The sequence below is a fragment of the Emydura macquarii genome, unplaced genomic scaffold, assembly GCF_026122565.2.
Source record: "Emydura macquarii macquarii isolate MOO-44397 ecotype Brisbane River unplaced genomic scaffold, CSIRO-AGI_Emac_v2 contig_2432, whole genome shotgun sequence".
Lineage (NCBI taxonomy): Eukaryota > Metazoa > Chordata > Testudines > Chelidae > Emydura > Emydura macquarii.
In genome coordinates this window covers 3313214-3330924 of record NW_027132569.1, presented here as the reverse complement: position 1 = coordinate 3330924, position 17711 = coordinate 3313214, and the positions used below count along the sequence as shown (strand labels likewise).

At 40.3% G+C, this 17711-nt stretch overlaps 1 protein-coding gene across 2 annotated transcripts in view; it reads left to right on the top strand.

The window, feature by feature from the left end:
• Positions 1–402: 402 nt before the first annotated feature.
• Positions 403–17711, top strand: part of AOAH (acyloxyacyl hydrolase) — a 99269-nt gene continuing 81960 nt past the window's right edge. For both annotated transcript variants that reach the window (XM_067562449.1, XM_067562448.1), the window contains exons 1-2: positions 403–633; positions 1112–1263. In XM_067562449.1, the coding sequence (XP_067418550.1) occupies positions 1183–1263 (81 nt within the window). In that variant the 5' untranslated portion in view covers positions 403–633; positions 1112–1182. The remainder of the gene's footprint in view (positions 634–1111; positions 1264–17711) is intronic.

Here is a 17711-nt window from a genome sequence, read left to right as displayed (position 1 = left end):
TGGTGGGGGATGTAAGCAAACTTTGAAAATACTGATCAGAACAGAGATGTCCGAGTCTGTTTTGAATCATTCAGCTACTTGCATCCCTTTTGTTCCCATTATGTTGGCAGCTTGGCTTGGCTCCTTTTCTTTCCTCATGATTAGTCTTCAGCAGAACGAAACAAGTAAAACACCAGCCTGGGAATCCTACAGCCTAATTGCCACCTCCCCTCACCCCCCACCCCCATAAGGAGCGAACTGAAAAAGGGAAGAAGCAAGAAAAAGGAAGCAGAAAACTGAACTGTTTGCTGGAAGTGAGTCACCAAGCCAGAGGGTTTTTTGTCTGTTATTAGTGTACCTTATAGCTAGCTGAAAGTGGAAGGCCCAGCCTGAGATACTACTGGAACAGTTTGGATTAGAGCTTTTTCCTGGGCTTTTTTTCTTTTGTGTTTTGTTTTTGCCATGCTAGCTATGGAGGGGAGTGTCTTGCTTTATTAATGCTGAGTGGCTCCAGCAATTGCTGTGGTTTTGTGATCAGTTAGTCATCTGCAGCAGCTCTTCGCTTGCTACAGAGCCAGAGCAGTGTATACAGCCCCTTCCTGTTCGAAGGCCAGCAGGGGAGGAAAAGGCGGGAAAGAGAAAAGGATAATACAGGTGTGTGTGCTGTGGGAGCTGGGAGGTACTACTGGTTTGCCCTAAGTGCCTGGTGAGAGGGGAGGAATCTTGTGTGAGTGGTACTGGGGGGAGAGAGAGACTTTCTTGGTACGCATGATAGACCTCTGGATACTAGTGAGAGACTGTGCAGCTGTTCCTTAATATTAGTGATTGGGAGATGGAGGGAGAGACTTTTCCTGAGTACTAGTGACGTGTGGAGGATATGTGTGTGTGAGATCCTCCCTGACCATCAAAGGTGCGTGTGTGGGGGGAACTTTTCCTGTGTAGCAATGAGGGGGGTGAACACCAAAGGGGCAGGAGTGAGAGAGACACTCCCTGTGTAGCAGTTGGGAGGGTTGAGTTTCTCTCTGTCCCCCAATGAGAAGTAAGTGTGCGACTCTCTCCCTCAGTTTGAGGGGTATGTGTGTCCCTGGGTGTTCTTCCTGTGTTACAGTTCTTTCTCTCTTCCTTTCTCTAGGATGAGGGGGTCCTGGCAGGTGTTTGCTCCTGTATTCTTCTCCCTTCTCCTCCTCATGCTTCCACTGAAGGATGTCTCAGCCTCACCTCTCTCTGGTAGAGCCCAACCAACTTTGGACTTTGGTGGGATTCACAAGGGACACACCTGTGTTGGTATGTACTCACGTTTTGTTTGCTTGTTTTGTTTGTTCATTTGTTATTATGCTGGTAAACAGAGGCTAGCTGTGCACATAATAAATCATCCTTTTTCTGTTTCAACAGTTGCCGCGGTGGCAAAATACCAAGAATCTTAGCCCAAATAATAACTGTTTTAAGACTCTCAAGACTAACATGGGGTTTGGAGGTTTTCTTATTTAGTTTTGGAGCATGAATTCATACCCTAGCTCTGCAGGAAATATTAGTGATACTGGCTTTCACACTTAGTAGCTAGAGAGCCAAAAACAGGATATGGTTGTTTCACATATTTATGGTTACTGTTTTGAATGTATGTTTTATTTTATTGTAAGATGAGCTCCCCCCACACCCCAAATACCCTTAAAAACCAGAAGTTTCATTTCAGTTGTTTTTTCCTAGCAAAATCTTCTTAAGAAATACATCTAGGTTTGGGATACAGAGCTTTTTGAGTGCTTCTTTGTGTTTGACAATATGTTCTCAGTGCTTGCGGTGAAATTCATCTGATGTGAAGGGCCTGTGCAAAGCTTTTTGCATCACTTAAGCATTTCTCTGCTTTGGAGGATGTGTCCACTTTGATCTGAAGGGCCAGCACAGAAGGAAGCATTGGGAAATGCTAGGGAAGAAGCCTTGAGATCCATGGATTCAATGGTCCTAGCTACCCATACAAGTGGTGTGGAGGTTCGCAGCTGCTCTTCCAACTTTCAGGCTGGACTAGTAGCCATCAAGGTTGAGATGTGGTTTAAATGCACACACCCAGAGTCCATGCACTTCACCAAATATTAGATGATTCAGGCTTTATGAGGGTGAAGTGAAGTTCACCCCTTTGTTCTGACAAACATGTCCGCTAGGAAACATGTTCATAATGATCTCCACAACATGGACTTGGTCAATTTACTCCCATGGTGTAGCAAATATGATAAAATTATTAAAGTCAGAGTCAGCTCTGGGCATTTCTTGTATCTGTGGTTAAAGAGCAGTAGGAGGGAGAATCAATTAACATAGAAAGGAGTGCAGCTTTCATTTATTTATGTTAATTGACTTGTATTTACCAAACAAACATCAATTTGCTTATTGACCAGACAGATTTTGTTTGACATGCTTTTGTCTCTCTCAAATAATTCAGTTTTCAATGAATTAGTTCACATATGACTCATGTATCAATTTTCACACAGCTTATACAAGGTTTGTTCTCTGTGTATAAAGAAGAATCTTTTATTTTGAGTCTAAAATTACTTTTATGATTAAGGAAGGGAGAATAAACGTAGGTGTTGTAAAAACAAGTTTTTGCAAAACTTAAGATGAGTAGAAAACTTTACCATGAATTAAAAAAGTCTAATGGAACAGTTGTTTTCCAACAAATAAATGTTGCCTTGCAGTGTCTTCAACCCAATCACTGAAGCCTTGAGAACCTGAAAGTGAAACTTACTGTAATCAAAGCAAGATGGAGTTAATTGGTATTTATTGTCCAAGCTGACAGCAGTGCAAATAGTAAACAGACAACATAAACAGTGAAAAGTAAATTGTATTTTTAAAATTCATATTCAGTTTTAATCATCAAAGTTCTTAACACAGGTAAGGGATTTAGTTTATGTAAAATTATGTGATTTTTTTAAAGTTTATGTCCCGTTAATTTTTGCATCTGAATCCTAGTTAGTTGCATGAGGCACTGGAATACATAGGAAGTAAATTCTATGCCCATACCTTCCTCAGTGTCATTGACCCTCCATCTAATATCCATTCCCTCTTTGAAAAGACTCAAAACTGCACCTGCACTTTGTGTAGAGAGGACCAAAATCCAGAGCAATCTTCTTGATGTAGAAAAAATAATTAACAGTCCCGAAACCATTTATGTGACACCAGAAGTTGACTCATGATCAAAACAGATTGTTATGCTTCTGAAAGCTCTGCGAACTAAAAATGTACTGTTCAGATAATTAAAAATGCATGTGCAGGGGCCCAGCAGAGAGGCTTTGTAATTTCGTACACACACAACCATTAGTTATCCCAGATTATAGTGCCTGTGGTTTTACTTCTTATTACCTGCTTTCAGTATTTATTTGGAAACCAACGACAAGCCATCCGTGTTTCTTCCCTTTAATAAAAAACAAACAAAGCGCTGAGGATCTGATTGTTACGCTGACACTGGTGTAAAGCAAGAGTAACTTCACAGAAGTGCATGGAGTTAAACTGGTGTGAGAGAAGAATCAGGCCCTAAAACAAAAAAACTAATCTGCTTAAAATCAAGGGAAGGTAGGATCCTATTTTTCTTTTAAGGAAAGGGTGGACATCATTTGTGACTCCTCTTCAACAGGTGCCCCGAGCAACAAACTTCTTAATTGAATTCTCGGTTTTGGAAAGGAGTGAGAGAGATTGAAGAATCATCCTGGACGCCCCTTCTCGTATATGTTATATATTGAGATAAGACGAAGCAGTATTTTTAACAGGAAACAGCAAATGCTCTAGTGAAATGCCCACTTTAAAATATATAGGGAGACGTTCTTTAAGGAGCAGACTTTCAGACAGATTATGTGTCCAACTAACTTTCAAAGACAATTATGTCCCTTGCATGAGCAAATTGGGCAACAGCTCATGTAAATGTACAGTTCAGTTCACCTGTGTGTGTGCCCGCAACATACCTGATTTACGTGTGTAGTAACTTGAGTTGGCTGGAAAATGAACTTTGTGAAAAATTTCAGTGAAAATGGGGGAGAGGGGTTGTTGAAATTTTCTACTAAACAGTTTGACTTTTCAGTGAAACTGAAAATCAAAATATTTTGTTTCAAGAATGCTATCATGGTGCCCCATGGGAGTTGTAAGTCAGGTATTTTGTGCTTCCATTCCAGCTGAAGTCCAGGCTCTGAGGTCAAACTATCTTCCATGATGCACTGCAGTCTTTGCTCATCATGAGAGGAATTGATTGCATCATGGGACTTTGTGGCCACAGTGCACCATGGGAGCTGTAGTTTGCCTCAGAAGCCCGTAGAAGATAAGAGGCAGAGGAAACCAAGCTACAACTCCCATGAGGAACCAGGGCAGGATATTGAAATCAATGTTTTGGTTTTTGGTCAAAACATTTCTGTTTTCAGATGTCTGTTTTTTCAATAAAAAATCAACATTTTCTGTAGGGAGCAGGCAATTTTCACAAAACAATTAATCCTGTCAAAAATGGAATTTTCCATCAACAATCAGTTTTGACAGTTAACTTTCATCCAGTCATCATAATAGCACAAAAATAATGTATGTAATTGTGTGTGCATTTTGCACACATAACCACATGCCAGACTTGTTTGAAAAATTCTGTTCCTGGATCTGCAAAGGGCTGTTTGGGAATAGTTTTTATTTTCATAATAAGTCTATCTTCACAGTTTCAATGTAGTTGTACGTGAAGGGATTTTAATGATACTGTCTTTTAAAATAAATACCTTAGAAACAATTTAGGGACTCCCTCAGATCTTCTTTGTGTTGTGTATATGATATTGTGCTCCATCATTTTTATAATGATAGATAAGAAGGGTTTAAACTGCTGCCCATTTTTTATATTTAAATGTCCATTACAACCATAGGAAAACATCTGCTTTTCCCGACAGAGGCTTTGATCTAGGGCTCTGCACACAGGACCAGGGGTTAGAAACTCCTGAGTTCTGAGTCTGGCTTTGCCACTACCTCACTGTGTGGCCTTCAGGAAGCCAGTTGGGACCAGGTTTGTATATCCTTACTTACTTTCACTTGTACTTTTTGAGAAGAGTAGCCCCTCTAATTTAAATGAGGCTACACACACAACTTCTCCAAAAAAAGTTATGAGAATGTGGTCTCTAACCGCTGATGTCTTTGTTTCCCCATTTTCTAACTGAGGAAGATAATGCCCGTTTCACAAAGCCGTAGTGAGAATGAAATAATTAATATTTGCTAAACACAGTTTGAATACCAAGTATTATTGTTGGCCCTGTCTAACATCGCAGTCTCTGTCTCACATCATTTCTTCTTTTGCATCTCTGCTGAATATTTTTACATTGCTAATGATTTTTAAAATAAGCTTCTGTTTTCTCTTCAGTTGCCAGAGAGTGCTGTAAGCGATCTGTGCAACTGATCAGTGTGGTCTCTTGTAATGATGTGACTTTGTGTTGCCATTGCAGGGCACTTCCTGCTAATTGCACATTTTATTTCCTTTTTTAAAAACTTCAGCCTGCACAGCACCCTTTGCTGCTCAACTTTGGCTGCCCTTTGGAGTGAGGCTATTAGTCAGGGAGAGCACAATACATTTGGGCAGCAGCTTTTTTAATCTTCTTCTCCAGCTGACTGATATTGCATGAGTCAACAGCCACAAAGGCCAATTTCACCTTCACCAGGGCCAATGTCATTCTGCTTCACTCTTCTCAGCAACTTCCCTGGACCACCTCTCACATTCACTTGTGAGAATCTAACTTCTTGGGGAGAAGGGCATTCGGTAGGCATGGTATTAAAACCACGTATATTTTTTAATAATAATAATAATAATAATAATAACTTCAGAAAAGTAGGGAAAAACCCTAACACATGATTCAAGATTTCCTGTATTATGAAGTGCTAATTGGCAGCTCTGATGGTTTGTGTGATATCCAACTTTTAAAACTGGCTAGCTCTGCTTTTCATGGCATGGATGCAGGACTGAATAACTTACTGTAGAGTATGCAGTGTAACTGTAGCTGTGTCGGTTCCAGGATATTAGAGAGATTACCTCACCCACCTTGTCTCTTACTGTAGAGCAGTAAATTCCAGACCTTAAATCAATGTTGTTTGCAGTTCCTGATCATTTAATACAGTGGTACATGCCTAACACAGTTAATAATAATGCTGAAACAAAATGGCTGTGTCGATATTGTCTAGGGAAGCAGTATGCTATACAACATAATTTATAGTCCAATGAGTGCTGTAAAATGCCATACTTTAGCTTCAGTGTGAAGCCACAATTCTTTTCAGGCTGACAGTCTAGGCTAGAATCTGCTCTGATCTCAAGTAAACAGTGTAAATGCAGAGTGAAGCCACTCACTTCATTGATGTTACTCTGGATTTACATAGATGCAAGTGAGCAGGATTCGGACCATATTCAGTTGTAAATATCAAATGTATTATTTTTTTCCTTTGGTAGAGAGATGTATATATTAATCCCAGGCATATATAACACTGTGGTAGTGATACTATACTAACAGTTGAATAGACATTTTCATTCTAAGCTTCTATTTTCAGAGATGTATAACTTTCAAGTAATATAAGGTAAAATTTTCAAAAGCACCTAAGTCCCATTTTAAAAAGTGACTTAGGAGACTAAGTCTCATTGAAAGACAGTGGCCATGAAGCGTACATTATAGTCCAATGTGCTGTAAATACTATATATAGCATACTTACATACATTTAGGTGCTTTCGAACATTTCACCTATCAGCCCTTGGGTTGAAATTCCTCATACTTGTTCTTAGCCCAAAGTTCATCTTTTTTTCCCCCTTGGACTTTTAGTAACACTCCTTTTTTGGCCTGTTTGAATGATATGATCATGAATAGTTGTTTGATTCCCATAACAGCTGTAACTCAGCTACCAAATGCTTATATAGATTCTTTCCTCTTACAGAGTAGTAGAAAATCCTGAAAATATTGAAATATTGAAAAGTAGAAAATACTCAAGGAACAAGTTTCAGTGGTTTAGGGAGTCATAGATTTGAATCTCTTGACTTTTGTGCATATAAAATTGTAGGATTGGAGGCACTTTGGGGAAGGGACCATCTTTTTGTTATGTGATTGTATATATTCAGTACCTAGCACAACTGGGGCGTTTAAGTGTTACTGCAGTAATAACTACTGTGGTAGTTTTTTGCATTAGACAGAACAAACTGGAAGTAAAGATGTGATTAAATCATCCGGCCCCAATTCAGACTTCAGTGGGTTTAAGCACATGTTTAAAGCTAAGCATGTGCTAAAGCACCTATCTGAAGAGGGAGGCTTTCCTGAATTGGGGTGTCAGAGAAAAGAGAAAGAGAACATCATTTCTTAGATTACACACATGCATGCACATGTTAAGAGGCAGATTCACTGGGAATGTTTGAGTTATATATTTTGCTAATTATTATCATTCAGATATACCCTGTGTAGCACCAGGGCTCCATTAGACCTGTATGGACAGGTATCAGAGACCTCTATTGGGTGGAATCAGAACTTTCCACATCTGTATTATGGCCCCTGTATGGTATCTATAGGGTAGAAAAACAGAGACCTTTGTTCTTGGAGCAGGAGGATCGGAGTTCTGTCTCTGCTATTGCATGATGTTCAGAGTGACTATGGTAAGCAAGAAAAGTGACAAATGTGATGTTCCTAGGTTTTTGTGCAATATACTGAGATGCAAAACACTTAAAATATCAATATATTGATATTCATATTTGAAATGTATGGTAACACAATATATTACATTATGCAGCATAGCTCATATATAACGAAAATTGACAAATTTGGTAATATTTTAAATACAATTTGTGTATTGCCACATATATATTTTAACATATGCAAAATATATTGCATAACACAACAAATTTAGGAGAAAATATATGGTATATGCCAACATTTTCAAAAATGGGTACCTAAAATTACAGTCACATCTGTGTCTTTATCAAATATATTTACATATTATGCATATGAAATGGAAAACTAAAATCTGAATTTTGTCCTTCAAAGCCTCCCAAACTCAGGTCTCTTTATACTTTGTCTTCAAAAGCCATAGGTTCTCTGGGTTGCCTGGTAGGTGCACATTTGGCCCTTTATTCAGTGAGATACATTCTGTGGGGGGAAATGCACATTTGGCCACATGGAAATTCAGATATACTGTCTTCTATAGAAAAGCATGCATCTGCATGTGTGCTCCTCAGGCAGCAAGTATAAAGAAAAGTGAACAAGTCCTATAGAATAATAATTTCATAATTGCCTTCAAGGTTTTCATTGCACTTTCCAAACACTGAGCCTATTTACAGATGGGGAACCTGAGGCCTTGGACTGTGAATTGGCTTGTCCAAAGGCTCACAGGAAGTCCCTGACGGAGTAGACTCCGAGGCTCACAACTCCATGGGGCAGATCCTCCATTGGTGTAAATTGTCACATCTCCATTGACTTCAGTTTCACCTAAGGATCTATTCAAGTGCCGTAACCACTAGATCACATATTTCCTCTTTTTTTTTGGCTACAGGGATGATTTTGGCCCAATGTGCTGAAGCAAGTCAAAATACAACAAATTCTCTGCAGAAGTACAATTCCAGAAATGTTCCAGAGCCCTCTCTGGCAATACACTGCATACTGTATTAATCATCCCTAAGGTCTCCAACTGAGATAGCCAAGACATTTTTATTAACACTGTTTCTTGATTTTCCTCCATTACCTAAGGCTCCTTTTTGTAATAGAATTGTGTGAAACTTGAACAACTATTGTATTAACTGTGAAGTACAATAGATTAAGGGGTATTGACTTAGAACAATGTTGTGCCAGTTGAAACCATACCTTATCAGCCCCAGCTCCTAGCTAACTTACCAATATATTCAGGTAAACAAGATAAAAACACCAGCAAGCAGCTGAGAGGTCTAGATCACCAGACTCCTCATCCAAATGCGGGTGTATGGGAAGGTGACAGGAATATGAGGCCAGACAGCTATATGAAATCGGAGTTGTGTTCCATAAAGTCCTCATTCTTGATATCAATAGGAAACATTTAAGATATGTATAACATTTGGGAATGGACATTCATTTTTATAAGGATCACTCTTTCATAGACAGAAATCAAGAGGTTTTGCCATATATTTAGATCTGCCTTTATTTTCCATTGAACTGGAACTCATTTTATGGAGAGTTCTTAATAATAAGTGGGATCAGATGCTGTCTTGTGCCGGGAGGAGTAAAAACAATTCTTGCCCAAAGCGGAAAGCAGGGAGAACGGACTGCAGCAGGCTCATGCCCAGTGGGGATCAGGCAGCTGCTGTTCCACAGGAGGTCTGCAAGGCTAGGACTTGGGTCTTTGGAAGTGGGGTGGAGAAAGAAAGAAATGGAGCCAGCAATCAGTTCTTCTCTGTTGGATGCTTCGCTCCTGACCCCATCAATTACCTAGCAAAAATCTAGCCCTGAGAGAAGATGTAGCCCTCATGGACTCCCCTCAGTGGCTGACTTTGAACAGTTGTGGGGGGAGTCAGCCAATGTTAGCTTGGCTCCTGAAAATTCAGTGCACCTGGATAGGAAATGGTATCTCCCCCCATCAGCGGTTCAGATATTACAATGTTAATATGGGGTGATCAGAGTTTCCTGACTCCTTTCTGCAATAGCATATTTAAGCACACAATGGAAAGACCCAGTTCACTAACAGAACTGCTTTATTCCAGTTGCTTGAGCAGCAGTGACTCTCACGTGTACAGTAAGCCTTCCCATTTGGATTTGCTCATTCGGGTAGAAGGACAATATGTAAATGAAGTAATGAAATCAATGCAAGTAGACACATGCAGTGCAAACAGTGGTCGTTATGCACCGTTATGCCTTTCACTGCTTCTAGAAGAGGGAGTGCTAGGAATGGTAGTCATGTTAAGTGGAAAGGGGAATGGTGAGATTTCTGTTGTGTTTGTGTAGAGCTCATCCCACCCTCCAAACACTGCTCTATAGTCCAAGGTTCAAAAAGATACCACTGAAGACCAAATATTGTGACTTTTCACCAAATGGTGTTCATAATTTAGGGACGGTTGCACCTCAACTCCTCTATGCAGACTCCCACCCTACCTCATAAGTCTGCACTGCGTTAGAGAGAACGCCTCCTAGTGCTTCCCAGTAGCACAAAGGGCAGAGAACAATTTGCAACACCCCTTTGGAATACAAGATGCTGTCCTCTGCTCAACTGACTGGCTCCTTGGGACTGGAAAGGCAGAACCATAGCACCTCCCACTCCCCACTGCCTTTCCAGCAAGTTGCTCCAAGACAGAAACCAATTAGTTGTAGCCCTGACACTCTTCTGCGCCTGGGGACTGACTGCAGTTCTGGGTGTTCCCTATGTCTACACTGCAGCTGAGAGCAAGCCACCTCACTCGGGTAGAGAGACTTGTGCTAGCTCGGGCTTGAGTCAGCTGCATAAGAGGAGAAGCATCATGAGCCGCATAAAAGGGGAAGCTCATTACTTCCTCATCGCCCTGTGTGTTTGTGAAAGGGCTAGCCACAATCTAGCACTCAGAGTTTGCACAATGATGGAAGCAGATTGTGTAGAAAGCCCCCTCAGTGCTTCTCTCATTTCATGTCTGAATTGCACTTTTCAGAGGGGCAGTTCACCTAATGCTAGGAGTTCAGTAAGTTGGGTGGAGGGGTGAGGAAATATTGCATTGTTTAGCACCCTAGATTGAAGTAAAGGATGGCAAGCTATTCTCATTCACTAACATGATGGTCTGCGAGTTCGTGTAGAGTGCCAGAAAATCCATTCAATAAAATCTTGGCTTTAGACAAACTTATCTAAAATCTGAAACCTGAAAACTAAAGCAGCAACTCTGTGTCTTGACACCTCACAGCAGCCATAGATTTAATTCTAATTATAGTTTCTTTTTTATGTTTGCTGCAGAAGTGGATTAAGTTAAACAGTCTGCTCAGATTGCCAGAGGCTGCAATGAATCTCTCTTGCTCTGGTTTTATTATAGGGGTATGATTTTTTCTAATCTATTGGTAATGTCATTTTATTATTAAACTCTATTTTCAAATACATGGGGAGAAGTGCTCCTTGACATGTGAATTTTCAGATTACTGCTGCTGAGTAAAATGGTTATGGTTTCCTCTTATCTCTTCATAAATTAATAGGAAATGGGACAAACTATCTCTAAAAGAGACAGACATTTCATTAATACCAGAGTCTAGTTTCTAATGGCTAGTAGGCATTATACTAACAATGTATTTCTCCTAGAGAAAACATTCTTCAACCTGTCAAGACACCAAAACCTATTATCAAGTACCACGGAACAGTCAATTTCTTGAATCTTGTTTATAAAAGAAATCCCACACAACTACAGAAAAAGTGCAAGTTTTTAAGTTCATGAAAATTAAATCAAACAGCAATTCAGTGAATTAAAAGCAATCTAAAACCAGGTATTTCTAGATTTGAAACTGGGTAACTTGCTTTTCCACTGAGCCAAGGGTATTAAAAAGCTTACATACTCTCTGACAATAGTCTCTGACATCAGCAGAACTTTTGATTAAAGCAGTGAGATTTCACCAGGTCTTCGAAGACAGTTAACTTTTTTTCCCCTTTCCTTTTTATGTACCTAATGATTTCCCATTTTTAGCCTCCAAAGTACAGCCCTATAAAAGTCTTATGAAGATTTGCTAATATTACTGCGTGAGGAGCTGATGATTTGTCTACTCACTGTGACGTGTTTAAAAATAAAAAATCTGTAGCAAAAGTGAACTATGGTGATGTTACTAGTATATGCCTGGAGAAAATGTGATTGTATAAATGGGGTATGATTATGATATGATCAGTGTGTACTAAGGCACAGTCCCTGCCTTGAATATCTTATAATTTAAAGAAATCAGAATTCCACCCTAAACGTCACAAAAATACACAGGGGGAATGTTTATAACTTTGCCATGTGTCATTATCTTCTAGGACATCTGGAAGGAAATGATGAATTATTATGTTGATTTGTTATCTATGAGTCTTAGTTATACACTGAAACAAAATCTGTCCATAATACATCAGAATGCAATCTGGGCATGCATCCATGTAACAACGCAGAGGGTTAACATAAATTAACATCCTTGCATCCATCTTACTGACATGCTGCTGTTTCTGGAACATGAAGTGGATATAATACTTAGTTCAGTTTTTGAATACGAAGTGATACGACACAGGACGTGTATCCTCCCATTTCTGCTCGACTGCAAACATGCTATGATTGCAACACACAATCACATAACCCGTGAGAGTATGGCACCATACTGACTGGTTACCTTAAATGGTGGTTCTATGGCTCCCTAACCACAACAGCAAACATTTCCTTCCTTCCAGCCCAATAGAGTGCAAGAAGATGCTTGAGACCGGAGGAAAATTTCCATGGATTATAACCATGGCTATGGCTGAAATTTCATCCCTGTTATAAATGGCTACAGCACTGTGCTCTGAAAGAAAAGCCGATGTGCTGCTTTATTGCTTTGTTATTTGAGAAGTGGGTGAATATATAGTAAACAGGAGCTACAGAGGTTATGCAAAGAGAGGCTTAGATGGTGAAAGAGCAGTGAGAATGCTGAGCTCTCTTTTATATAATAAAGACAAATTGAACAGTATTTTTCTGTGCTGCAGTCTTTGTTGTCCTCAGCTGCTCAAAGGGACAGGTTGCTCATCTTGAGGAGGTAGATGTTCAAAATCTAAATGAAAATCTGCCCAAATTTTACCTACATTATTGGGGGGTGTGGGGGATATGTGTCTTCTCTGTGAACATGTGCATGCTTGAAATCTGCCAAAAGAACATCTCATTCCCTCGTTTGAAAGGTTCTCCTTGCCATGACATCAGTTTAAACATTTTGCCCTTTCCTTCCAGGCTCTGCTCAGGTCTGCATTTTGGCTCTTGTCTCCTGTCACATTCTCCTCTCATACCTTTTGCTCTGCCAACAATGTTGATCTCGATGCCCTCATTTATTTTCTTCTACCACTCCCATCTTTGCACTTTTTCCATGCTGCCCGTAAGGCAATGAATGATCTTCCAAACCCAGTTCTCCCAGCCAGTCTTCATTCAGTTCTTCCCTGAAGAGTCACTTCTTCAGTAAGGCCCCCATACAACAAAAATGAAAAAGAATGAATGTTTTTTTTACAAATGTCAAAAGGCAAACTCCTGCCTCTCACTCTGCTAATCTTTCTAGTCCTGTCTTCTAGACAGTGTAAACTCGTTAGACCAAGGGCTGTGAAAGGAAGGGTATTTTGTTGTTAAAGCACTGGACTGGTACTCAAGAAACATGTTTACCTCTTAGCGCCGACACATATTTCCTATGTAACCTTGGACAAGTCATTTAATCTCTCTCTGTCTCATTCCCCATCAGTAAAATGGGGGTAGTAATAGGGCTTGCAAGGATAAATTTGCTAATATTTGTAAGGTGTTCAGACACTACAGTAGTGGGGCCCCCTAAGTATACAGTGTAGAAGTGCCTCCTGGATATGTTCCTAGCAGGGTTTCCATGGTGAGTGTAGGGGTGTACACCATGTCCTCTCTGGGCACTGATGTTGGGGTCTCTGATTTTGTTGCTAAGATTCTTATTATTTGGGCTATTTTCTACATTATGGACTGATTTTTTAAGTGCTAATTCCTTGAAATGTTCTGCTGTCTTTCTTCCTTGGTGTCTTTCTCAATTTTTTCTCTTCTTTTATGTGAGGTTATCTGGAAGTATCCATTCTCATAATTAGCATGCTTTCTAAATTACACTCTGTACAGGAGTCCTGTTGAGAGTTTTGTTTAATGACGTTAAGTATAGTGAAGCACTTTTTTTATACCTCTATGAAGTCAGCTCACCTCTATTCCCACTGTTATCCTATGGATTACTTCCTATAGAATATAAGGTTTACTTTTCGCTATATAGAGTTATATTACCTTGTAAAAAAACTCTCAATAAAGAGATTGGGCCTAATAATTTCCAATGGTGGTATAGTTCTCGACCACTTTCCAACTCATAACCTGAGCCATGAAGAATATCACAGCCTTATGTTGGAAAATAATACCTTGTTGGGTTTATTAGCGCATTGTGGCAGGGTCAGCTATAGAGAATTTAACTTCCCCTAGCTAGATATAGGCTTGACCAAAACCCTGAATGGTAACAGCTCTGAGCTTTGGGAAAGGTTGGATCTGTATCGGTACTTGAATTTTGCGTCTTTATTCTGTGTCAAACCAAAACCTGAAATCTGAACCTCCTCAGTAGACCCTGGTGGTAGAAAAGAGACAGGACTCAGCGATATTGAATACAAAGGGAATTCTTTATTTGGGCTGCTGGAAACAGATAGATCTTATTATTCTCTTGGGCTCTCTAACTCCTAGAGTAAACACAGCCTGTGCTACTGATTGTCACTACGCAGGCACTCTCTAAGTCTGTCTACACTGCAACCAGGAATGTAATTTGCAGCTTGTGTACACATAACTATGCAAGCTTTAAGCTCCTAAAAAATACCACTGAGGACATGATGGCCTGGGCATCAGCGCAGCTTGTACAGACTCACTTCTTCTGCTGGGTACATACTTGCTTGTCCAGCCAGCGCCAGCATGTCCTCGCTGCTATTTCTAGCGAGCTAGTTAGATTCAAGCTAGCAAGGGTAGAGCTACCTGAGCTGCAAATCACACCACCAGCTTCAGTGTAGTCATAGCCTAAGCCTGGCTTGAACTTTGCGGGCGAGGAAGAGTCTGCTGGCTATTTTGGTCTGACTTTGCATCGTCTAACGTGGCTCCTTTATAAAATTGCAGACCCCTGACCCTACAGCCTCACTGAAGAAGATCCAGAAACAGTGAGAGGTGCCTTAGTTTTATATGGATCTGTGTGTGACTTTTGAGCCACAGCGCTGTGTGTAGTCTCCGCATGAGGAGTACCAGGGACACTGGACCTCTCAAATGCACAGCTGCCCCTTGCACACAAGGTGCGACGTTCCCCTCTGCAATCTGGACTGGTGTGTCTCTGTGTCACACCAATCCCCCCACTCCTGGAGCCCATCTTGCACTTGCTCCACTGTGTGAATAACCCACTCCCTGGGTCCGCCCACGCACAGCCTCCTGCAAGCAAGCAGCTCTTACCTTGGTGAGTGAGTGCTTCTGGCCAGCCACTCATGGGATTATGCAATAGAATGGCCCCCTGAAAACACCCCCAATCCCAGATGCAACCCTAGAAACTTCCATCTTGCAGTGTTCAGTGCTGCCTACTGAACAATGCACGCTCATGATTAGTTCATCAATTTATCAAAGGAATTGATATGTACCAGCTCTGTCACTTTAAATGAAGTCTCTAACATGCATTAAACCACATGCACTACTTTAGATAAAACAAGCATATGTATTAAGTATAGAAAGATTTTAAATGATTATAAGTCAGAGGAAAAATAGGTCAGATTTGATCAGGATGAAATAAAAGCAAATCACATTCTAAACTAAGCTTAACACTTTCAGTAGCCTTACAAAGTTAGATAATGCGCACCACAGGCTGGCTGACGTCCTTCAGCCAGGCCCTCCCCCTGTGGACAGTCTTCCAGTTGCTTGATGTTGTTTGTTGTAGATGGAAGTGGAAGACAGAACTTGAGATTGCAAAACATCTCTTCTTTTAACATGTTCCTTCGCCCCCCTCTGGGGTCAGGTGACAGACAATGTCCGGCATGGCTTCCTTCACTTGAGTCAATGAGTATCCCCTTACCGATGCTTAGGCTAGTCCATTGTTCCTGGAAGAGCTGGGTTGTTTTATGCATGCCTTAGTGAGGCATGAACTACCTCCCTGATTTTGGAGGGGTTTGCTTAGATCTGCCTCAAGCCAGGAGACACAGATTTAGGACTATTACATAGCAGAGCTTCTGAACCATGCATATGACATTGCAACAAACATACTACTATAATAATAATGTTCAGTATGTCATGAGCATTCCAAAAATACCTTACATGACATACTTTTCATTAAACAATACACAGTTACACTATTAGTGTGAACATGAATGATAAATAATCATACCATAAGGATGTTCATGGGATGCAGTGTGTCACACAAGGAGAATGAAATGTGCTCTTCTGGGATTAAATAGAACCTCTTCCATCTCTCTCTGTCCTTTCCCTCAGTGCACCAGCCTGGCTCTGCTGTCTGGTGCAGTGGAGGCAAGGCCGTGTTCCTGCTTACTCGGGGGCTGGAGCAGCAGTGAGCAATCCTTGAGCTTACCAGAGCTCAGAAAATGACCCCTAAACAACCACAAAAGAGGAGCATGGTGAATATTTAGGAAATATTTTGCCCTTAGCAAATATTCTGGCAAGTTCTCTGTGTGTTGCACCTCCATTGACTTCCATGGAGATGCTGTGCAGGATCATGCCATGTGTTACTGGAGTGTTTTGTTTGATGTTTGTATATTTGTAGTTAGTGATTTCTAATCTACAGTCATGCAGGAGCTTTTTGTCCTTCAGCTTTTGCTTAGTTCTGCCCCGGTACCTACTGTGAAGGTATAACAATTAAGTCACTGTGAATCCAAGATTGCCCTCTACATGAAAAGTGCCAAGATGGTGATTACAATACCATCTGTTGGAATAGTGCTGAATCTCTAGAACATATTTTCTTTCCTGAGCTTGTTTTTTAAGGTGCAGGTGGGGGGTCACACAGGGACAGGAATCAAACATTTAAAATCCTTTATTTGCATGGTGTTTCTCGACAGCTACAGCTGGTTAAAAATTTCCAAGTATTTTTCCATTGGAAAATATTGTTTTGTCGAAAGCTTAACTTTCTGCTGGAACATGTCGATTTTGGCAAAATAGAGTTTAGAATTTTTTTGGATAATAAGGCATGCCAACATTATCAGAATGAAACATTTTGATTTTTTTTATTTCAAAATGGTTTTTTGTTTAAAGAAATTTATTTTATATTATAAATGAAAATATAGCATAAGAAAGTCAAAGTTGGAACAAAACAACTTGATTTTATTGAAATGAAATGAATTTTTTTAAAAGAATGTTTTGTTCCACAGAAAATTTCTGGTTTTCTTCTGATTCAAGATGAAAAAAAAATTGAAATGTCAGATTTGATGGAATCTTGACCAGATCTAAATATAGAATCATAGAATATTTATAGAATATTAGAGTTGGAAGGGACCTCAGGAGGTCATCTAGTCCAACCCCCTGCTCAAAGCAGGACTAACCTCTGCTATATCATCCCAACCAGGGCTTTGTCAAGCCGCAGCTTAAAAACCTCTAAGGATGGAGATTCCACCACCTCCCTAGGTAACCCATTCCAGTGCTTCAAAAAAAAACTTTTTCCTAATGTCCAACCTAGATCTCCCTGCAATTTGAGAATCTGCCACCACCGAGAACAGCCTAGCCCCATCCTCCCTAGAACCCCCTTTCAGGTAGTTAAATATGGCTACATAAAATTCAGGATGTTCCGTGTATTCATTTACCACAACCTCTGGCTTGATAAGTAGCACTGTTTGAATAAAAGTTAGAAATATAATGGATTTTTTTTTCAAACTGTTATCATAGAATCATAGAAGATTAGGGTTGGAAGGGACCTCAGGAGGTCATCTAGTCCAACCCCCTGCTCAAAGCAGGACCAACCCCAACTAAATCATCCCAGCCAGGGCTTTGTCAAGCCGCAGCTTAAAAACCTCTAAGGATGGAAGTTTATCAGCCATGGAACATCTCAAAAAACAAAATACCCGATGGTTCATGTGCACTTGGCTATATAGACACTCTATTTTAT